This window comes from Capsicum annuum, chromosome 9, assembly GCF_002878395.1.
Source record: "Capsicum annuum cultivar UCD-10X-F1 chromosome 9, UCD10Xv1.1, whole genome shotgun sequence".
Classification (NCBI taxonomy): Eukaryota; Viridiplantae; Streptophyta; class Magnoliopsida; order Solanales; family Solanaceae; genus Capsicum; species Capsicum annuum.
In genome coordinates, this window is record NC_061119.1 from 31,967,570 (window position 1) to 31,992,890 (window position 25,321).

A 25,321-nucleotide genomic window follows, 5' to 3' on the forward strand; every position below is an offset into this window, starting at 1 on the left:
GATTTCCAATTTTGCGATTTAAATTTCAGGGACCGTTTAGTCATTTCCCAAAGCCCCAAATCCGACCAAAACACGTAATTAACACCCTAAAGAGGCATTATGTTCCCCATTACTCACAAATCCTCTTCAAGAAATTTATTATCTTTAAAGAACAAAACCCTAGCCTTCAAGATTCAAGATCAAATCTCAAGAAAAACCCCAAGAACTTTCACGAATTCATCAACCCATGTATGTTAAGTGTTCATCTATGGGTTCCTTTCACCCATGGAGTCCAAATATCCAATTCTAAATTCAAAGTTGGGATTTTTACAAGTTTTTATGATTTTAATTGTGATTTTAACCATGAATTCCCATGAATTATAATTCTACACCATGTTTACATGCAATTGTTGTTGATATCAAACCCCACACGTTTGAACAATGCTATTCGCTGATTTAAATCATACTTAGTAATGTCGGTGTTGAAATCATGTTGTTTCTACAAGCTTTAAACTATTCACATGCTTAGTTTGAACTATGAATATCAAGTGTTTAATGAAATGCCTATAAGAATGAATTTTTGATAAATGCTTTCATATTATGTCCTCCAAGTTTAGTACTATTTTACTACTATTGCTATCGAGTCCTGAGGGTTATGAATACCCGAAAACATAGCTATTTACACAGTCTCAGTATCTTTGAAATAGTTTCAGAATATGTTATGAGCATTATCAGTTCAGTCAATCATCATAATTAGTTAAACTTAGAACAATTCAGTATTCTGAGTCAGTTCAGTTGGGAGTAGGATTTAGCACCGAGCGAGTGCAGGAATGGCGACTTCCCCGCCAGACAGGCAGAGTTGTTAGTAGCAGTCTCTGCACTTCAGAACTACGTAGCCAGCGTAGGATATGAGGAGTCACCCGTTAGTTTAGGCTTGACTACCTTGTAGGGGTCACCCGTCAGTTTAGGCTTGACACCATTTGCCCTTCGGGATAGTACATCAGTGGATCCACATAGCCAGTGTTAGTATCCATGGCACAGTACTAACACCCTTCCAACTGGGGTCATAGGTTAGACCCCAAATCTGCTAATTTAGGGCATGTCGGTTAGACGATAGCTCCCACAGTCTCAGTCCAGTAATCAGTTCAGTAATTTAGTTTCAGTTTGCTTGACCATAATATACAGATATCAGATATTTAGTTATCAAATTTCAGTATTTCAGTTTACAGATTATATTCAGAATATGGTTTATGCTTGGTTACACATCCATCAGTATTTATCGATTTCATGCATTCTGTTCAGTACCTTATGTTATTCATCCAATCAGTTATTACTTATGCACATGAAACCATGCATATCAGTCTACCTCATTTAGCATACCAGTACATTCAAAGTACTGATCGCATACTCTTTTCTTGCGCTATGATGTATCATATCATAGGTTCGGACGCCCAGTTTTCGAATCGCGTATAAACCTTCCAGATTATCAGCCATAGCAGTGGTGAGTCCTTATATTTTGAGGAAAGACTATGTTTATTTTCATACTTTTAGTTCATAGTTATATGGAGTTAGTTGGGGCCTATCCCATCAACTCTTATTCAGCCAGTTTAGAGGCTTTTGGACACTTCAGATAGTCAGTAGGTTTATCTTTATTTTATCAGTTTCAGACAATGGATTTCAAACAGTTGTTTTTTCCAGATTTATGATGCAGAAATGTTTTAGTATTTTAAACCTTATGGCTTATCAGTTGTTCTTCTGCATATGTTATTGTATTATTCAATGCTCACAGCAGGTACTAGCTGGGTTAGCTTGTGGTTCCTCGGGACTGTAAGCACCGTGTGACGCCCAGGGTGTGCTCTCGGGGCGTTACAATAATACTTTTTGTATATTTTTCAAATATTATATGTTACTCTTCTTATCCAAGCTTTTGTGGCGTTGATAGACAATTATATTTTAAAAATAATTTAAATTTTTATCATAAATGTCACTTTTATTTTTCTTATAAAATATTTACCTCCAACTTTGATTGTGCACAAATAGACACTTAAACTTGTATAAAGTTGAACAAGTAGACGCATATGTTCTATGTGGCATAATACACGTAGGATGTTATATAAGATATATATATCTACTTGTTCAACTTTATACAAGTTTAAATGTCTAATTGTACACACCCAAAGTTGAAAGCTATAGATGTGATCTAAGGCTAAATTAAAGAACATATTTATGTATTGTGCTATTTTTAATATATAAAATCATAAATAACTTATTATATAGTAATTTATTAAGAATGATATACTAAAATAACGATTGAAGCATGTGAAACACATGAAGTGTTGGCCGTTTAATCACAATTCTATTTAGTACCAACAGATAATAGATATCTGACTACACCAACTCATCACCCATGCAAGTTAAGACTAGTATTGTTGTTATTGTATTTTTAGAAACTTTAGAAATTCGTGCTGAGAATACATACAAAAAGTGGTTGGACCCTCTACTCCCAACGTTTTCCCATAAATAGATGGGGACAAAGAGAGCATCTTTTGTTGACACGTGGGGTTCAATGGCCTTTTAATGTGAAAATGTGACTAGGTTCACTTCAACGACCAGATTACTTGCTAACAAGAATCTTACAAATACTATTTGAACACCTTTCTTCTATCTCACTCTCACTTTGCTAGCTTCTCCACTTTTTTTTTTTTTTTTTCATAAGTTAACATATTTCGTGCAACTCGATTAAATCATAGGACCTACCACCTAACATTAGTAACTAGCAACAGTCCCACCTAACACTAGTAACAGATATAAGGTAATTCTGTTCATCGATACTTTGCTTCTCCATAGGTTTAAGGTATGTCCATTTTCTATTTATTTTTTTTTTCCATATGGGAGTTTCTAGGTTTCTTATTTAAACACTTTAAATTGAGCTCAATTTGATGTTGAAGTCATTGAAACTATTTATAGGATTTAGTACTAGTACAAGGAATAAGGGATTACTAATCCTGGAATTAACTTTAGGATGTGTATATGTAATGTTTGGTTGGGATAAAATCACGGTGTAACTTATCACTGGATTTATAGTGTTATTTTTTATCCTACATTGAGGGTAGAATAATAATCTCGGATAACTAATCCCGAGATATCTTGTTCCCCAACCAAACGAGCCCTTGGAGCAAGAAACTTGTGGGGTTGTCTGTTAACTAGTGATGAGGATTCAATTTTGTTTATGCAGAATTTGCTGTTTGTTTTCATGATTTTATGGGCTTGTTAAAGTTTGTCTTTCTTTTGCGATTTTCTAAGAGATATTGCTTGTGCTTGTTGCATTCCACCTGTAAGCTTAAAATTGTATATGTTTGTCACAGATTTATATGTGGTTACAACATTGAATATGGAATATTTATAGGATTTTGTATTGATAAACTTAGTGGAAGTCCTTGCTGGCCCCTTAGCTAATACTTCCTCCGGTTCACTTTTACTTGTCACTTTTCACTTTACGAAGGTTGACTAATTTTTTGAGCAATATTGAGTTAGATTAATTTAATTTTTTGATTTTAAATTTAGATTTTTGAAAACTATTGAAAAATACTAGAAGTTGCAACCTTCCTCATATTAATACGTGAGAAAATACATCTTAAAATGTTGGTCAAGATTCACATAGTTTGAATCTTGATATTAAAATGTGAAAGCGAAACATGACAAGTAAAAGTGAATGAAGGGAGTATATGGAAAAAAGGAACTTGTGGATTGTTAAAGAGTGACAAAGATTCAATTGTAATGCAGAATTTGCCTTCTTGATTTTATGGGGTTGTTAAAGTTGTCGTCTTTTTGCTATTTCTTGAGAGATATCACTTGTGTTTGTTCCAACTTTGATCTTGAAATTGTATATGGTTGTCACAGATATATATGTGGCTGCAACTTTCATTTGGCATCATTGACATTGAGGTTTGGTTTTACCAATTTGGTTGAAATGGATCCAAGGTTTAATGATCATCCGAGTTCTTTGAGTAATTTTCGACTAGGAAACCAATACCTGCCTATTTCTTTAGATCAGAGGATGAGAAATGGACCAAGATGTGGACTTATTTATTCAGATCAGATGCTACTCAATGGTCCTAGGTTGGAAAATAGTTTTGTGCAGCACAATTTGGGTGCTGTTGGATTTATAAGCGGTGACCGTTTACCAACTAATGTGGAGTCAAGAACTAACCTTGGCGCTGAGGACGACTTCAATGAAGATATTGATTTCTCGGATGCAGTGTTGAGCTATATAAATCGGATGCTAATGGAAGAAGACATGGAGGACAAGACAGACATGCTTCAAGAGTCCTTGGAACTTCAAGCCAAAGAGAAGTCATTCTATGAGGCCCTTGGCACGAAGAATCCACCATCACCTCATCAAAATTTGTTTACTGATCGGAACAGTGAGAGTCCTGATGACTATGTTGCTGGAAGTATATACAATTCAACAAGTAATACAATTGACAGTAGTAGTTACCTAGTTGATTCAAGGGCGGTTAACATTTCCAAGGACTACAATTCCTCTTGCTTCAAAGTCCCTTCATTTCATGATACCTCGTATTCTTCAGTATGCTCATCAAATAGTGGTAATATCGTAGATGGATTCTTAGACTCTCCTGTTTGTTCTTTTCATATTCCTGATACATATGATGAGAGTCGATCTATGTGGAACTTTCATAAAGGAGTTGAAGAAGCAAGTAAGTTCCTCCCAACTAGTAATAAGTTGTTGAACAGTGTAGATATAAATAACTTGCCACCTCGGGAGCTCAAAACACAAGCTGCTTATGCAGCTGCTCAGGTGGAAGAAAAGGATGAGGGAGAGGCTTCACCAACTGAGGCAAGAGGGAAGAAAAATCCTCAGAGGGAGGATAATCATATCGAAGAAGAAAGGTGTGGCAAACAGGCAGCGGTCTTTACAGAATCAACTCTACGATCTGAGGAGTTTGATATTGTCTTGCTTCATAGCATGGGGAAGGGAGAGGAAGCTCTGGAAGCTTATCGACAAGACCTGAGGAATGCTAAATGCATTAATACAGTGCAGATATCAAAAGGATCAAAAGGAGGAAAGGGCCGTGGAAAGAAACAGGGTAGAAAGAAGGAAGTCATAGACTTGAGAACTCTCTTGCTAAATTGTGCACAGGCTGTTGCTGCCGACGATTACAGGACAGCAAATGAACTGTTAAAACAGATCAGACAACATTCGACCCCTTTTGGAGACGGAAACCAGAGATTGGCTCATTGCTTTGCAGATGGTCTTGAGGCGCGCCTGGCTGGTACTGGTAGCCAGATTTATAAAGCACTTGTCAATAAACGAACATCTGCAGCAGATCTGTTGAAGGCCTACCATTTGTATCTTGCATCTAGCCCTTTCAGTAAGATCTCAAGTTTTGCTTCAAATAGGTCAATCATGATAAAGGCAGAGAATGCGACAAGGGTTCATGTCATTGACTTTGGCATCCTGTATGGTTTCCAGTGGCCTACATTCATCCAACGTATTGCAGAAAGAGAAGGAGGGCCACCAAAGCTTCGTATTACTGGTATAGAGTTTCCTCAACCAGGCTTCAGGCCAGCAGAACGGATTGAGGAAACAGGTCGCCGTTTGGCTGACTATGCTCAGTCCTTTAATGTTCCATTTGAATATCATGCAATTGCAAAGAAATGGGAGACCATCACAGTCGAGGATCTAAACCTAGGCAAGGATGAATTTCTTGCTGTCAACTGCTTGTATCGCTTTAAGAACCTGCATGATGAGGCTGTCAAAGTTGACAGTTCAAGAACTGTCGTTCTCAACCTCATAAGGGAGATCAATCCAGATATCTTCATCCATGGTGTTGTCAATGGGGCCTATAGTGCCCCTTTTTTTGTCACACGATTTCGTGAGGCCTTATTCCACTTTTCAGCACTTTTTGATATGCTTGAAACTATTGTTCCCCGTGAGATTCCAGAAAGAGGATTAATTGAGAGAGAGATCTTTGGGAGGGAAGCCCTGAATGTCATAGCTTGTGAGGGGTGGGAAAGAGTTGAACGGCCAGAGACTTACAAGCAGTGGCAAGCTCGTATTCTGGGGGCAAGGTTTACACAGATTGCTTTTGACCGGGAGGAGTTCGTGAATAGGGCTGTAGAAAAGGTGAGGTTAGGATACCATAGAGACTTTATAATTGATGAAGATAGCCAGTGGTTGTTGCTGGGGTGGAAAGGAAGAACAGTTTACGCCATATCTTGTTGGATACCTGTTTAAGAAACTTGAAACACATACTTCCTTTTGAATCCCAAGTCCATCCACATTAGTTGCAGACGAAATTCCGTTTTTGTAAGACTCTTGATGTAGCTACATAATTCTTTTTATATCTTGTGCACCTCTCTTAAACTCTAATATTCGACACAATTTGCCAATGTCGTGTCACAGGTAGATGGCTGCTCAATGTGATGCTTGCAGAAGTAACACAAAATCATTTGGTTGCCAAACCCCTCAGTTTCTAGTATGGACAGGACTAAACGTTACTGTTTACCCTTCAATAACGAACTGATAATCATACAAGATGAGGTTCTATACATGTTCCTGGAGATGATCATCAGCATACAAAATGAGGTACTTGATCCTGAAATGGAATGATTGATTGAGACGATATCCCATAGAAGAATGACCGTTACGATACAAATCATAAGTTGAAGAGCTAGCTGACAAGCCGTAGATGCAGAGTGTGCAGCAGATATGTATTCCGAAATTTTGGTGAACTTAGCAATATATATTAGTTTGTTCAATATACTTGGAGCTAGGGTGTTCATGGGTCGGTTTGGGTCGGTTATTGGTCAAAATCATAACCAAATCAACTTAGTCGGTTTTTAAATTTCTAAAACCAAACCAAATTAACACAAAAAAATAACCGTCGGTTTGGTTTTTATCGGTTTAGTTCGGTTCGGTTCGGTTTTTCAGTTTATAACTTTAGTAAATGATAAAAGTTGAAATTTTTCTTAAAAACTTCAATCCAACATATGAGATGTCAACTGCATGTTGTTTCTCAACCTTTAAAATGTCAATTTAGTGTTAAATGATATTATATAACCCCCAAAAGGTAAACACATAATTTTTTTGCTCAATAGGGACCGAAGAGAAAGTTCAAAATTAGTAATTATCTATAGTCTAATAAAACTCACCTTTAAAATCTCATAGACAACAAAATAATTTTCACAATTAGTATCATTTGTCATTCAAAGTGCGAAAATCATATAGAATCTCATAACGTAACATCAACTAGATGGAGACATATGACTAAAAGTGCTATGACTAAAGTTAAATTCATGATTAAAATTTAAAATATAAAAAATATTTATATTTTATTTATGAATAATATATAAATAATTTATATATGCATATGTATGTGTGTGTATACATATATAATTTATATGTATATATATATATATATAATTTATATCGGTTCGATTTGATTATTTTGTCGGTTATTTTAGAGTAAAACCAAAACCAAACCACATAAGTATCGATTTTAAAAATTTAAAACCAAACCTAACCAAATGTCGGTTTTTTTAATCAGTTTGGTTTGGTTCGCAGTTCGGTTTGGTTTTTAACCAAACCGTGAACACCCCTACTTGGAGCTCTTTTTGAAGTTAGAAAAAATGAACCATTTAGCCGGTTTATTCTTAATTAGTGGCAATAATAATTTGAAGAGTTAATACATAAAAATGATCTTAAATTTGACACTAAATTATAACTTTGACCTTAAACTTTGATAGTGCACAAATAGGACCTTTAACTATTCAAAACCTGAACAAATATGACCGTCGATTTTGCAACCCCATGTGTGAGTCTCACTTGCGCCTACGTGGAAAGGTAAGCTAATCACACGGTTCCATGTCGTTAAAAGGGGGTTGACGTAGAGAGAGGTCATATTTGTGCAGTTTTGAATAGTTAAAGGTCATATTTGTGAACAGTCAAAGTTTTATTTTTTGTGTTAAAACGACATCGTTTTTATTATTATTATTATTATTATTATTATTGTTATTATTATTATTATTATTATAATAATAATAATAATTTTTTTTATTTATTTCTATAGTAGCAGCATCTAACTTTTTTTTAATTTTAAAAAATTATTATAATTATTTTATTTATTTATTTATTTCTATAGCAACAACACCTAGCTTTTTTTTAATTTAAAAAAAAAACAGCCACTAGCAGGGACCGAACCCGCACAATAGGCTGAAGGAAGTGCCCAAGAAGAGCAAATAACATCACTGGGCTATCTAAGTGTCTTGTTTCATGTGGTTCAACATTAATATACATACATAAATATATATTTTCTATCTTATATATATACAAATTAATTTTTTTACCGAGAGGATTCGGGTGGACCCCATGGCAACCACGTAGGTCCGCCCCTCATTAATTTAATAATGTTTTAATAACGTTAATTTAATAACATTTTAATTACGTTAATTTGATAACGTTAGTTTAATATACTACTACTTCTATCCTTAATAACATTAATTTAATAACGTTTTATTACAACTATAATTTTTTTTATTATTAGTATAGTTTCATCTTTAATTTAATATTTAAATAAATAATATTTAGATGTATTATATAACTTAAATTCGTCCTCTGCTTTATAATGTATATACATACCAGTTCGATTTTTTTCGTATGAGGCTGACCCACCGAATTAATAAATCTTCAATATTGCTCTTTTTCCGCAATGACAAAAGAAATTAGACGTCATTTTCATCTTTGAGTCGAAAATAATGAAAAATAATAATGAAGAGTCATTTAAAGGTCATATTTGTGCAGTTTTGGATAGTTAAAGGTCATATTTGTGTACTGTCAAAGTTTAAGGTCATATTTATGTATTATGCCCTTAGATTTTAAGCTGGACGTGCCCAGTTTTGCTTGTTGAACACGCGTTTTGCCACGTAGGATCGAAGCTCATATTTGTGTAGTTTTAAATAGTTAAAGGTCATATTTGTGCACTGTCAAAGTTTAAGGTTAAAATTATAATTTGATGTCAAGTTCAATTCATTTTTATGTATTAACTCTAATTTGAACTTTCTGAAATTTGAACCAAAAGTTTATTTTTCCTTCCATGATTGGGATTTGGGAGGATAACATGTTTTATATCTGTTTAATTTCTCCCTTTTACGATGCATTAATCGTTGGAACTGAATGTTCAAGTGTGTTATGGATTTAGAGGAATAGCCAACTCCAACTAGTTTGAAACTTTGGACTAAGACATAGTTGATTGATTTGTTGAGACGCAATTGATTCATTGATCTATAAAGTATTAAACGTTTGTAGCAAGTGTACGCAATGGGCTGGAATTTTCTGCTGTTAGCACGCATAACAGAAAGGATTTTAAGTTATATACAGTGACAATCAAGTTTTTTTTTGCACCATGTTTCTAAAAATATTAAACATTGTAAGCGTACAAAATTAAGATATAATAGAAGTTGGGATTCTCCAAGTGTTTGGTCATGAGTTTTTTTTTTTTTTCAAAAAATTATTTTACTTTAGTAAAAATTGTAGTGTTTGGTCAAAAGAATTTCAAATACAAATTGTATTTGGAAAAATGAAAACAAGTGAAACTTTAGTAGGCGTTTGGCCATAAAAACTAAAAAATTTTGAAGTTAGAGTTGTGTTTGGCCAAGTGTTTTTGAATTTTTTTTTCTTTTTTTTTTTAACTTTTGAAAAGTCTTTTTTAAATATAATTTTATGCCTCACCTTTTAAAAAATATCAAAATTGCCCAAATAACTAATTTACCTACTAACATACAACCAAATGTGATTCTTATAAATTCAACAAAGCCTTTCCAAATAGATATTGTCAAACACAACTCCAACTTCAAAAAATACAAAAAATATGATTTTTTATTTTTATTTTCATGGCCTTTCCTACAATGTTTTTACAAAAAAATAGTTGAAACAATGTTCATGTTTGAATTTACGTAAATAAAATTTCAAAAGTGAAAAATGAATCAAAAACAGGTTGAGATACAATTTTAAGTTGAATATTAAATATTCATTATTAAACACTAATTTTCAAGTACAGTAAAAAATTACTTCATATAAAAGTGAATAATTACAATAAGGTCATCATACATGCATTATTTTTTGGCCATTCCTTCAGGAACGAGTGAGTACCAATCCGACAATATTTTCCTGATTCCCCTCTATAATTGATATTCATTTCACTTGTGAATTACAAATGAAGACACTTTGCACCTTTTCTAAATGATAAAGAACAAACTGATAGTTCTTGGTTATTTCTTGAAAAGTAAAAAAGCAAGACATTTAAACACTGAGGTCACATGAATTTAAATTAATACACTAATATTGTTCTATATTTTTCTATTGTGTAGCTGATTCAATATAAACAAAGGTAAAAAGAGAAAATAAGAAAATTATCAAAATTGATAGATCAAGATTTGCTGACAACATTGTTGGGTTCAAAGTATAGATAAAGTGTGAATGAAAAATGGAGGAAATCAAGTGGAAGGAAAAATAGAGAAGAAAACACTAAAATGGAAAGTGTACTCTAAAATGAAAAGTCTATTATTTCTCTCACATTAGTGGGAGAATGTGACTTTCAAGTGTTTATATTAAGAAACACTCATTCCACTTGGTAAGTGAGGCAAGAGATAAGAGATGCCTCGCACTGTCGTCGTCGTCGTCGCTCGCTCAGCTTCGAATTTGGATTTGACAAATGATCGATCAATGAGATCTATCTTTTTGGACAAAATTTATTTGACAGAAATTTAATCCGAAGGGAAAATATAAACACAGTAAATTTTGATCCTCCAGTTATATGTATACATGCAGTGTTTCGAACTGATGCTTCAAAAGGATGCACTGTTTCGAACTGATGCTTCAGAAGGATGCACTGGTTTGAACTAATGCTTCGAAAGGATGCAATCCTTCAATGAAATAACACACTGATTCATGAAATGGTCTGCCTGTTCGAAAAAGATGCAATCTTTGAACAAACAGACATGATTTTTCAGGAAAGATCACACCTTTTAAGTGAACCATTGCTACTTTTCAAAAGAGGCATATGAAGGCTATATAAATTTGCTTTCATCCACAGGTTTAGACACAAATTTTTTGAATTACAAACACTCTTCTTGTCTTCAAAACATTCTGTGTGATCAATCAAACTGTTGAATGAGTTCGTTGAATCCAACAATTTGAGGTACCACTATTATTCAAACTGAAGACCATTTTATCCTAGGAGGAAGATTCCATAACCTCGGGTACAGTGAGGCAAATTATTCCTTAAGGACACTCCGTGAAGTCGGGAGACTTGGCCTTACAAATTCTATTTCATATATTTTCTGAAAATAAACACACTTCTTAGATAGATTATTCATAATCTAGTATTGAAGGTGTTAAGTAACTTCAAAAGTGTTCTTGTCTTAGACTTGAACTAGAGTTGAAGTTGGTATTGCATGTATACAGATTCTTGATTCTTGTACCTGAACACCATAAAATAACAATCTTAAGGAATAATTTACAGAATCTGTATTGCATATTTTTAGAGATTAAAGCTTTAAGCTTTCTACTCCGTTTGAACTTAACTAGTGATTCAGAGACATAAAATCTTCATCATAAGTTAAAGATCACTCGGTTGACGATTGAAAGTCATAAAAACTTTATCGTTAACTAGAAACAAGAAGAAGAGTTTAACGTTGCTTAACTTTATAAGTAATATTCTGAAAATACTAAATTTTATTGTCTTGTGGTGACAGGAAAAATGACTAACGAAAGTCAAATGCAAGATGCGGCTATGACTGTGGGGACAACTAGTATTACCTAAATAGGTCAATCAAATGCTCCGCAACCAATGGCACCTGCGGAGAAGCCCAGAAAATTTGCGGGCATTGACTTTAAGCGATGACAGTAGAAGATGTTCTTCTACCTCACAACACTATGTCTTCAAAGGTTCACTAGTGAGGATGCTCCTGAGGTGCCTGAGGGAACCTTGGACAAAGAGCGTTTCATAATTGTAGAGGCTTGGAAACACTCGGACTTCCTTTGCAGGAATTATATCTTGAATAGTCTCCAAGACGACTTCTATAATATTTACGATGGAACTAAGACATCGAAGGAATTGTGGGGGGCACTAGAACGAAAATACAAGACAGAGAATGCGAGAATTAAGAAATTCTTTGTTACAAGGTTCCTGGACTTTAAAATGATAGATAGCAAATCGGTTGTCTCTCAAGTGGAGGAATTACAAGTAATTATCCACGATCTCCTAGCGGAAGGTATATCTTTGAAAAATACCTTAGTTGAAAAAATTGAAAATATTCTTCGTACTCACATAAACTGTTTTGTAGGTTTGATTGTGAATGATGCATTTCAAGTAGCAGCGATCATTGAGAAGCTACCATCTATGTGGAAATACTTCAAAAACTACTTGAAGCACAAACGCAAAAAGATGACTATCGAAGATCTTGCTGTCCAACTGCGTATTAAAGAGGATAATAAGGTTATCGAGAGAAGGTCAAAAGGGAATTCTACAATTAATGGAGCACATATTGTAGAAGATGATAAAAAAAATTCTAAGAAAAGGAAGAAATTTGAACAAGAAAGCAATCAACCCAAGAAGAAATTCAAGGGAAAGTACTTCAACTGTGGCAAGATTGGCCATAAGTCCACGGATTGTCATTCCCCTAAGAAAGGCAAGAAAAAGGACCAAGCAAATATGATTGAGTCCAACAAAGAATGTGATGATCTGTGTGCTATGTTTTCAGAATGCAACTTGGTGGGGAATCCTCGCGAGTGGTGGATGAATTCTGGTGCCACCCGCTATGTTTGTGCCAACAAAGAGTTTTTTTCGTCATTCGCTCCGGCTCTAGTAGAAGAAATGATCTACATGGCTAACTCCACTAAGGATAAGGTAGAAGGAACAGGAAAAGTGGGCTTGAACATGACATCAGGAAAGGTCTTGACACTTAACAATGTCTTGTACGTTCCAGAATTACGTAGGAACTTGATTTATGTTTCACTTCTAGACAAGAATGGATTCAAATATGTAACCATTTTTGGAAAAATTATAATTAGCAAAGGAGAAGTGTATGTAGGAAAAAGCTATATCACTGAGGGCCTTTATAAGATGAATGTAATGAATGTTGAAATCAATAAAAGTTTAAATTCTTCTTACTTGCTTGATTCTTATAATTTGTGGCATGAACGTTTAAGCCATGTTAATTACAAAACGTTATGAAAACTGATTAAATTAGAGGTTTTGCCAAATTTTGAGTGCAATAAATCAAAGTGTCAAACGTGTGTGGAATCAAAGTATGCAAAGCATCCTTATAAGTCCGTTGAAAGGAATTTCAATCCCTTAGACTTAATACACACTGACATTTGTGATATGAAGTCAACACCATCACGTGGTGGGAAAAAGTATTTCATAACTTTTATTGACGATTGCACTAGATATTGTTATGTCTACTTATTAAATAGTAAGGATAAAGCAATAGATGCGTTTAGGCAATACACAACTAAAGTAGAAAATCAGTTAGAGAAAAAGATAAAAAAGATAAGAAGTGATAGGGGCGGAGAATATGAATCTCTCTTCACCGAAATATGTGTAGAGAATGGAATCATATATCAAATTATGGCCCCGTATTCACCTCAATCTAACGGAATTACGAAAAGAAAAAACCAAACATTGAAGGAAATGATGAATGCCTTACTTATAAGTTTTGGTTTACCAAAAAACTTGTGGGGGGAGGCTATCCTTACAGCCAACCGTATACTCAATAGAGTTTCCCATAGTAAGACACAATTAATTCCTTATGAAAAATAGAAAAGAAGGAAACCCAACTTAAAATATTTCAAAGTTTGGTGATGTCTAGCAAAGGTTCAAGTTTCTATGCCTAAAGAGGTTAAGATAGGACCTAAGACCGTGGACTAAGTATTCATAGGATATGCTAAAAGCAGTAAAGCATGTCAATTTTTGGTTCATAAATCCAAACATCCAGATATAAATGAAAATACGATAATTGAATCAGATAATGCCAAATTCTTTGAAAATATACCAGTATAAAGTTAGACATGAACAGTCTAGTGGGGGATCTAAACGACCTCAAGATGAACCAAGTGAGAATGTACATAATGAAGAGAATCCAAGACGTAGTACACGTCAAGGAATGTCTACTTCGTTTGGATCATATTTTGTAATATTTCTCTTAGAAAATGAGCCTCAAACATTTAAAGAAGCAATGTTATCGTCAAACTCATCCTTTTGGAAGGAGGCATTCAATAGTGAGATTGATTCAATCTTAAACAACCATACATGGGAATTGGTTGATCTCCCTCCAAAAAATAAACGTTTAGGTTCTAAATGGATCTTCAAAAGAAAAATAAAGGCGGATGGTACTATTGACTAATACAAGGCAAGACTTGTAGTAAAAGGCTTTAAACAAAAAGAAGCCCTTAATTACTTTGATACATACTCGCCAGTAACAAGGATAACATTAATTTGAATGTTAATTGCCTTGGAAGAGGTATATGATCTTGAAATCCATCAAATGGATGTGAAAATTGCATTCCTAAATAACGAATTGGAGGAAGAAATTTACATAGAATAGCCTGAGGGTTTTGTGGTTCCAGGAATGGAGAATAATATGTGTGAACATATTAAGTCATTGTATGACTAAAGCAAACACCTAAATAATGGCATGCAAAGTTTGACCAAACCACGTTGGCAAACGGGTTTAAGATAAATGAATGTGATAAATGTGTTTATATTAAAGACACTCTAAATTACCAAGTTATTTTTTTTTTTATATGTGGATGATATGTTGATCATCAGTAGAGACATTTCTGACATAAATGCAACAAAATGAATGCTCAAGAGTAAGTTCGATATAAAAGACCCTAGAGTTGATATGAAAGACCTTGGAGTTACGGATGTGATCTTAGTAATAATAATCCACAAAACTCCACAAGGGTTGGCATTGTCACAGTCTCATTATATTGAAAATGTACTTACAAAATTCAACTATATGGAATTCGGTATTGCCAAGACTCCATTGGATGTGAGCTTTGCACTTTAAAAGAATGAAGGTGAAAGTGACTCATAATTGGAGTACGCATGAGTATTGGGATGTTTAATGTATATAATAAACTGTACACGACCAGACATAGCATGCGCTATTAGTAAATTGAGTTGGTATACGAGTAATCCCAACAAAACTCATTAGATGGAAATAAAAAGAGTTTTGGGGTATCTTAAATACACTTAAGACTATGCTTTACATTATAATAAATATCCCGCGGTACTCGAAGTATATAGTGATGCAAATTGGATCACCGGATCCAACAAAGTAAAATCCACAAGTGGATATGTATTTACTCTCGGTGGAGGAGCAGTCTCTTAGAAATCATCCAAGCAGACTTGTATTGCTCGCTCTACAATGGAATCTGAATTTATCGCATTAGATAAAGCCAGTGAAGAAGCAGAATGACTTCAGAATTTTTTGGAAGATATTCCTTATTGGTCCAAACCAGTGGCACCAGTATGTATACACTGTGATAGCCAAGCGACAATAGGTAGGGCAGGGAGCATGATGTACAATGATAAATCTCATCACATACGATAAAGATATAATACCGTTAGAGAACTTCTCTCAAGTGGAATTATCACTGTTGACTATGTAAAGTCAAAGGATAATGTGTCGGATCCACTTACAAAAGGTCTATCTAGAGAAAAAGTGGAAAGAATATCCAAGGGAATGGTTTAAGGCCTAGGATAAGTCAGCATGGCGGTAACTCTACCTAGCAGACTGGAGATCCTGAGAGCTAGGTTCAAGGAGATCAAACAAAGTTGTGTCTGACAGGTTCAACATTGTCAATTACCCAACCCATTCTCATGATGCAAACTATGTTTAGTAAACAAGGATAAGACTTAAGGTGAAAAGTCTTTAATGATTATCTAAATTTGACAGATTTGACCAAATAGTTTAATCTATAGGATTGAACAGTTAGAAATCACCTATGTAAGGGCGAAGTGGAAGTCACTTCAAGGAGAATGTTAGTAAAAGCCTATTGTCTAAGCTCTCATGAAGTTGTGACGTGTTTATAGCTGAAAAGAACAAAATTGTGAGAACCATAAACAGTAAAAGGTTGGTTGTGTGACATGTGTTGTCTAGGTGTACATTAAATGTAATACTCCGTACTTTTACCTAGCTTAAATTCGTCCTAAAAATGTCAAAGACTTGTTTCAAAGATGAATCCACCTTTATACATGTGTTATTTTCAAGATTTTCACTTTTTTTTATATGGAAAATTCAATAAGCTTTCCATCGATACCGAATTCACCCAAATTCGACACCCGGACGAAGAGTTAGAGCTTTTTTAGTAAGACAGTATATCACTTGAGCCATCAGCGCATCACAGAGTAGGTCAAAATGGAAATCGTCAAAATCTAGTGAGTCTCCGCGATTATAGCGCGTCGTGCCAGGGTTCAAATTTAGAATCGTCATTTTTTCAGTGTCTCAGCGCGATACCATCGCGTCGTGGTGAACTTCCAGGTCCCATCTAGTATTGCAATGCAATTTCACCCTATTGCACCGTCAGCCCATTTCCCAGTTGGCAATTTCTAGTGACACGGCATGATAGAGCCGCATCGCGCCAGCCTGCCAAATCGAAAAAAATTTTAAGAAATAAAATATGCGTCTAAGGGTTAAAAGGGTCAATTTCTCAACCCTATATAAACCCAATAACACGTGATTCAGTCATATTTTATCCAAAATAAAGGGTTTCTCTCAAGTTTCTCTCAAGAACAAGCTAGGGTTTTCAATTGGGGATTCATATTCAAGACTCAAATTCAAGATTCTCTCCGTCAATCTTCATAGAATCAAGAACTAAGGTATGCACAATGTTCTTTCATGGATTTCTTTCATCCATGAAGCTCAAGAATCAAGTTTTAAATCTTGTATTATGAATATTTTGCTGTGGATTGATTATATTCTTGTGATTATGATTGTATGATTCCCAAGTTAGAATGTTTATGTATTGTTCATGAACCTATGCTCGTATGTGGTCTGAAACATGTGAAATTGAGTTGAAATATGAAGTTTTGTTGTGTTAATTTGATGGTCATGCCTATGCCCTAAGTCATGCATCCTAGGTATTTGATAAAATGCTTAAGAAAATAGAAACTATGCATTATAGCTTAATTGTGACCCAAGTGATAAATATATGTTTTACCCTATGACCAAGAATGAATTCCATGATATTGTGTGCATTATGAATGGTTGAGGGAATGTCCATGAGATTAGGTTGATGGAAATATGACATGCCTATATGCAATTCCATCCACGTATAACATTATGATAACCATGTGCTTCATGAAATCCCTAATTTACTGTATTATAAATTGTTGATATTGGTTATGTGTTCAAGAAGTGTCAAGTCTTATCAGTTTTATGCTATCGAGTCCTGTGGGTACTTGTACCCGATAATTTAGCTGTGTGCCTAGAGCCAGTTTCATGTTTTCATGATACTCAGAGTCAAGCCATGATTAGTAGAATTCAGTCAGTCATGTGACTCAGGAAAACTCAGTAAACTTAGTAGCAGTCCAGTCTCATTCAGTAATCTTAGAAATCTCAGTAATCTTAGTAGTCCAGTAATTTCAGTGATCTCAGTACTCAATAATCTCGGCAACCTCAGTATTCCCAAAAATCTCAGTAACTTCAGTACTCTCCGTCAGTCCTCAGATCTCAGTAGCATTTCGTCAATCAATGGAACTCAGTAAACTTAGTTTATCTCCGCTAATCAATACCATTAGTATCATTTTAGCTCAGTAATCCATGATCAGTAGCTATTCATATGGGAGTAGGAATTAGCACCGAGTGAACCCAAGGATGGGAACACACACTGTCAGATGAGGATGTGATTCTTAGAAGTCATCCTTGCATTCCAGAACTATGTAGCTAGCATAGGTTGAGACATCAACACTGTCAGATGAGGGTTGATGAGGTGGATAAGCACTGTCATATGAGGGCCTCATCATTCTCTTTTGAGGACATTGTCAGATGAGGGGCCCATCGTTCTCTTTTGGGGACACTTTCAGATGAGGTTCGCTCACAGCTAGTCCTTACCAGTGGCGCGATATTGACACCCTTTTAATTAGGGTTACAGATTGGACCCCAACTTAGCTATAATGGCGTATTAGGGGCATATTGGTTAAATAACTACTTCCCACAGACTTAGTTACAGATCCAATCTCAGTAATAGAACTCAGTTCAGTTCTATAAAAATCTAGGACTGTCAGATACAGTCAACTCAGTACAGTGTGGAACTCAGCTAGTTTCATTAGTATCAGGACTGTCAGATTCAATCACTCATGTTATCAGTATTCAGACTCAGTAATCATGTTATCATGAAATCATGTAATAGTATATTAATTATACGAAACTCATATTATCATTATTCAATTTCAAGACTGTCAGATACAGTCAATTAGACTAGTGCTTCATAATCAGAACTGTCAGAAATAGTCATTCCTTTATCTATAATATGACATCAGTTCCTCAGTACTCAATAGACCTAGTATTCAGTATCCTAGCATCAGTAAACTCAGATGTCCATAATCCATATTATCAGTAGACTCAATAGTCAGAACTTAGTATTCAGTCCTATCACGATCTCAGTTACAGTTACATATTTATGTATGTATTTTCACGTTCATATTATTCAGTCAGTTAGTGTTGTCCATGCATATGAACCCTTTTGCATTCAGCCTACCTCATATGCATACCAGTACATTCAAAGTACTGACGTATTTGCGCTATGGTGTCTTATACAATAGGTTTAGAAACACAAGCTCCATAGCATCAATAGCATTTTAGTCTCAGCAGTCAGAGTTAATAGCGAGTCCTCATATCTTGAGGATATGATCATTTATTTATTATCTCATTAAGTAATTTATTAGTTGGAGTTAGTTGGGAACATGTCCCATCAACTCCTCATTCAGACAGTTCAGTCAGTTAGAGGCTTTCTAGACTATCATGTTCAGACTATCATGCTATTTCAATTTTGTTTTGGGTATTTCATACCCCATTCAGATGTTATATCTTTATCAGTTATGTTACAGTCTTGAACCTTATGGCCTTTCAGTTTATGTTTCCATAATCATACAGTATATTATGTAGTATACAGGTACAAATATCAGTCATGGATTAGCTTGTGGTACTTCAGAGTCATGAGCACCGTGTAGCATTTTGGGTACCAGATCCGGGGCATTACATTAAAGCTTGATGGTTCAAAGATATCAAATCTACCGATTGACCGAGTGCATCCAATGCATGTTCACTATGGAAAGTTCAAAGGAAAACCCACTTATCCAGATGCAATCAATCTTTGCTTGATGATTACATACTTATCCATAAAATTTTATGAAAAAATAGTCATTCCTCATTCATGTGGGAAATTGTTGGGTTCAAAGTATAGATAAAGTGTGAATGAAAAATGGAGAAAACCAAGTGAAAGAAAAAATAGAGAAGAAAACATTTAAATGGAAAGTGTACTCTAAAATGAAAAGTCTACTATTTCTCCCACATTGGTGGAAGAATGTGACTTTCAAGTGTTTATATTAAGAAACACTCATTCCACTTGGTAAGTGAGGCAAAAGATAAGAGATGCTTCGGCTTTGGATTTGGATTTGGCAAATGATCGATCGATGAGATCTATCTTTTTGGACAATTTATTTGACAGAAATTTAATCCTAAGGGAAAATATAAACACAATAATTTTTTCTGTGTTTTGATCCTCCAGTTATATGCATGCATGCAGTTTTTCAAACTGATGCTTCAAAAGGATGCACTGTTTTGAATTGATGTTGCAGAAGGATGCACTGTTTAGAATTGATGCTTAGGAAGGATGCAATCCTTCAATGAAATGATTCATGAAATGGTCTGTCTGTTCGAAAAAGATGCAATATTTGGACGAGCAGACATGTTTGTTCAGGAAAAGTCACACCTTTTAAGTGAACCATTGCCATTTTTCAGAAGAGGCATATGAAGGCTATATAAATCTGCTTTCATCCACAAGTTTAGACACGAATTTTCTGAATTACAAACTCTCTTCTTGTCTTCAAAACATTCTATGTGATCAATCAAACTGTTGAGTGAGTTCGTTGAATCCAACAATTTGAGGTACCACTATTGTTCAAATTAAAGGCCATTTTATCCTGGGAGAAAGATTCCATAACCTCGGGTACAGTGAGGAGAATTATTCCTTAAGGACACTCCATGAAGTCGGGGGACTTGGCCTTACAAATTCTATTTCATCTATTTTCTGAAAATAAACACACTTCTTAGATAGATTATTGATGATCTAGTATTGAAGGTGTTAAGTAACTTCAAAAGTATTCTTGTCTTAGACTTGAACTAGAGTTGAAGTTGGTGTTGCATGTATACAGATTCTTGATTTTTGTACCCGAACACTATAAAATAACAAACATAAATAAATATTAACCTCAAATAAATAGTATAGAGAAGGGTATTCCCCTTTTAGCATGAGTCAAAATTGATAATGTGCAACGAGGTCAATATCACAAAAGCTTCAAAGGATGCACAACAACTCCATTTTGATTATCAGTAATATGTCCCCAGCTTCCTAGGTGAGGTTCCTGCGGCAAAAGCATATCAGATCAGACGATGGAATACAGACTATAAACAATTCCTCAGGTGTGAATAAAATGCATCCTTTACTAGAGAATATCAGATGAGATTTGCACAGTATCAGAAAATCATTTATCACAAGGGTGCATTGCAAATAAGGTACTCAGATCAATTGTCACAACCCGAACGAGGACCTGGCCGTGACGAACATTCCGAACCATGAAGGCCCAAAACGCCCTTCTCTATCTGGTAATTATTCATAACATTCATATAATAAAAGAAAATGCGAAAACATAATCTTCTACGAAAACATGGTCAATTCTGAATTCAACACAACTATGGAAACTATAAATCAACTACATCTAAATAACATCTGACTCAGTTTGCGAAATATCTACTACATGAAAATCTGACAACTGTCTGAAACTGGGACAAGGCCCCTAGTAGACCAAAACTGAAATAAGTGACATAATCTGAAAAGACAGGCCTTCTGGAATAGAGAAAGCTCACCACTGCACAATCTGATCAGCTGTCTGAATTATCTACTGCTTATCTGGACCCCTAAACTGAGTCTCAGAACCTAAGAGGTAGGAGGAGGGGGGGTCAATACAGATGTACTGGTACGCAAAGCATATCCAAAATAATCATTTATTATTCCACATATACGAGAGCAATTTAAAACAGTTCATAAGTACATCATATAGTAAGAATTCACATGGGCATTTTAAATACTCTGTAAAAATCATCTCAACTCTGAAAAATCTGTGTTATTTCTGCGCTAGGTGGTATACCCTACAACTCTGAAAAATTTCATGGGTGATATGGAAACTGCCATTAACTCGGCAGCGAAGCCCCTAACCTAAGTGTGTTGCAAGGGTCGGAGTCTCTGAATCTACTACGCCACATGACCGTCGCCAGCGTACAATAATAATCTACCCGTATCGACAAATACGATTTCAAGCTAATAATTTCTTGAACTCGCACCTTCTTCGGGTAACTACCTAACCCTCTTTAAGCCTCTTTTTAAAACTCTATCAAAACATACAGTCTCTGAAAACATATTTTGAAAACATAATCTGTTATGGCATAAATACATATGGTATCGTCATACCATTGACTTGCAAGTCACATCTCTGAGCCATTATTAGTCTATCGTAAATCTCTATTTTCAAAACACAAGTTTTGAGACCACGATTTTAATAATTCAATTCAAAGAATCTCTTTCTCAAACCTCATGTAAACACATGCAAGGAACTCATATTTGTCAAGCATTTCAGTAGTACAGTACAAGGTGGTCATGTCAAAGTTCTCAATTCACATACAATTCTTTCTTTTAAACACAAGAACATATTTATATCAAGAAACACACTCTCAATAATTTCAAATCATACTCAAATGCTATAATATTGCGAAAACATCTTTCAAATCACAAAACCATCATCTTTAATTCAATACACGAGAGGGAGTTCATAATTTATGCTCTCAATGATCTTAAATCTCAAATTCCATACATATACGTATACATGTAAATCAAGTTAGGGGATAGGACCGCAAGGTCAAAACAATAGTAGCATTAAAACATTCGAAGTACGTATTTTAGAACATAGATTCCAAAATCCCTTTGAAATTCATGCATAAAAATCTAAAAATCATGCTCTAATGGTTTTAAGCCCATGTAGTTTTTTTTTAGGATAAACCCCACGCACTTCTATCTAAAAATTTAAAGAATGCTTCTTGATGCCCACGGCTTGAGGGTTCCAAATCTTCAATTTATTTTGAAAACCCACGGTTGAATCTTGATTGATTTGGATTATCATTATGAAACCCTAGAGAGTGTTCTTGAATATTTTTGGTGAATGTATGAGTAATATGCTCAATTGGGGTTGAAATCTCGTTTGTGGACTGATAAGGGTGTGAGAAAATGCCCAATATACCCTTAATGAGACCGGTATTAAAATATAACTGGGAGCCCGATTTCATGGGCCACTGCGACGCGCCACTATCGTGGTGGCTCACTAGAAATTGACGAATGGGAATTTGGCCCACTCTGCGACGCGACACCATTGCGGAGTCCCACTGAAAATTGACCATAGTCATTTACACCCTCTCCACGACGCGCCAAGGACAGGAATGACGGTGCTTTACGATTAGGACTAAAATTAACCATAACTTCTTCACCGAGTGTCCATTTTGGACGCATCTTATGTCGATGGAAAACTTATTCAATCATCTACGAAATGAAAAGTTGAAATCTAAGGGATTCCACCGGGAGGAAAAGTATAAATCATTCTAGAAGCCAATGCTTGATATTTTAGGAACAAAATTTAGCTAAAAAAAACTTCGGGGCGTCACATCAGTAGCCTAAGTCTGGCTCGAAAACATAGTATCTTTTACCTAGACATGTCATAATATCTAGATACATTTAATAAGAAGGGCTTTGTGTAATATTAAAAAAATTGGGGCTATACGTAGTAATAATAAAAATTGAAATTGGAATTGAAAAAAAAGTGAAAACAACAAAAAGTTATTTTAACTTTTCAAAAAACAATTTAGGAATTCTTTTTAGAATTTTTATGGCCAAACACCACAAATCTTATAAAGTGCAAAAAAAAATTAGGAAAAAAAGTGAATAATTTCCATGGCCAAATGGCCTCATATATTTTCACTTTCACTTCTTTCAGAAAAAGTAAAAACAAAATTCAATTTATATTCATGATCAAATATAACTCCAAACTCCAACTTCAACTCTATTTCCAACTCCAAAAATTTGCAACTTATATCCTTGGCTCCAAAATATGAGAAAGAGTATATTTAGCCAATTTTCTAAATTAGAGGGATAAATTTGACTCCAAAGTTTGATAGCGGGGTAAATTTGATCACAAAAACGAAAGATATATTTAGTTAATATTCTAAAGTAGGAGTTAGTTGCAAATGGTGAGGGAATCCTAGAGTTAATAACTCAAATGGTCACTCAACTTTGAACTTTTATCTCAGAAAGTCATTCAACTTTGATCTTTGCTTCAAAAGTCACTCAACTTTCACATTTTTATTCAGAAAGTCACTCGAACTATTTAATCATTTTTTTAAATAACATTTGCTTATATGGAATTATTATTTAAATGCAAAATTCAAAAAAATAAAAAATTATCTCTTAATGACCCTTTTATCCTTATTCCTATAAATTAGTTTTCCTTTCTCATTTTTCTTCTCCTTCTCACATATTGTAATTGATTCAACATTAAATATGCCTAATAAAATATTAAAAGATCAAATTAAATTTAACAATAATTGAAGGATAAAAAAATTATTAATATAAACTATATTAATACGATGCAATATAACTAAATAATACGTAATTTAACTCATTTATTACTAAAAGTCACGTGTACGTAGTTATTACATACATATAGTGAATCCCTATAACGTGTGTATATTACTCATAATATTTAGTTATGGGTATAAAATCCCTAATTCATCATACATATACATATACATATAGTACAGTGTTTTTTTTCCATACATATAGTACATACATTTATAAAAAAAAGGCATCTTTAGAGTGAAAACAGGAACGGGGGGAGGGAAGGGTTGTATCGTTGAGAGCGTCGCATTTATAATAAGCTATATAATGTGCAAATTTAAATTTAATTAGATTTCAATACGAGCATCAATATTAGATGGAAAAAAGAAGTTGAAACAAAGGATTGAAAAGGTAGATCAAAATAATTATAATTTTAATTCTTTGGTTATTGTTAAATTTTAATGTGATCCTTTGATATTTTATTAAATATATTTAATGTTGAATCAATTACAATATGCGAGAAGGAGAAGAAAAATGAGAAAGAGGAGGGGGGATACTAAATTTACGGTAATAAGGATAAAAGGGTCATTAAGAGATAATTTTTTATTTTTTTGAATTTTGCATTTAAATAATAATTTCATATAAGCAAATGTTAGTTAAAAAAATGATTAAATAGTTTGAGTGACTTTCTGAGTAAAAATGTGAAAGTTGAGTGACTTTTGAAGTAAAGATCAAAGTTGAGTAACTTTCTGGGATAAAAGTCCAAAGTTGAGTGGTCATCTGAGTTATTAACGAGGGAATCCTTTATCTTGAAAGTTAGTTGCAAATGGTGAGGAAATCCTTAACAAATTGCATTATAAAATAAGCTGGGCATCTTTTCAGCATCATCTTCATGTTGTCTAAGGGGTAAAATGGAAAGCCTATACTACAATTGTCGAAAGGAGTTTCACATAAGTCAGTGACTTCAGAATGAATTCGATTGCATTTGTAGTCATTTTTGTTTTTACATAATCTATATATCTATAATTTATTAGAAAAATAATTCAAACTTTTTACCTTTCATTAAAAATTTATGCTTTAAACAAAATCATCTTTTGTAATTTTTCTTTAATTATTATATTATTATATTATCATATTTAAAATTAAGGAGTCTATTAGATAAAAAAAAATTCTTTTGAAAACGTTTCCTTATAAAAAACGAAAACCATCAATTGCCCTAAAGTTTAAAAAATGAAAACAACTTAAGTTAAATTTTTAAGGAAAAAAACAGAAAACACGTTTTATTAAATTTTTTAGGAAAAAGAAATCCTTAAGTATCCCTAAAATAAAATCATAACTGTTCTAAAGTTATTATTATTTTTTAAAAAAACGTTT

The 25,321-nt window shown here is 34.1% G+C and overlaps 1 protein-coding gene across 3 annotated transcripts; it reads left to right on the forward strand.

Annotated features, from left to right (window-relative positions):
* The first annotated feature begins 2,585 nt into the window (after positions 1–2,585).
* On the forward strand, positions 2,586–6,766 carry LOC107842895 (scarecrow-like protein 9). 3 transcript variants are annotated; one of them, XM_016686938.2, is made up of 4 exons: positions 2,586–2,833; positions 3,880–4,697; positions 4,791–6,310; positions 6,407–6,766. In XM_016686938.2, the coding sequence occupies exons 2-3, from the start codon at positions 3,950–3,952 to the stop codon at positions 6,236–6,238; spliced, it is 2,196 nt and encodes a 731-aa protein (XP_016542424.1). In that variant the 5' UTR covers positions 2,586–2,833; positions 3,880–3,949; the 3' UTR covers positions 6,239–6,310; positions 6,407–6,766. The 3 variants fall into 3 exon arrangements, with proteins under 3 accessions (XP_016542424.1, XP_016542423.1, XP_047252700.1); XM_016686937.2 differs by having other exon boundaries at positions 2,586–2,791; positions 3,880–6,310; XM_047396744.1 differs by having other exon boundaries at positions 2,587–2,833; positions 3,880–6,310.
* The last annotated feature ends 18,555 nt before the right edge of the window (positions 6,767–25,321 follow it).

Excerpts from the sequence above, each read along its gene's own strand:
- LOC107842895 (XM_016686937.2), top strand. The coding sequence starts at position 3,950 with ATGGATCCAAGGTTTAATGATCATCCGAGTTCTTTGAGTAATTTTCGA.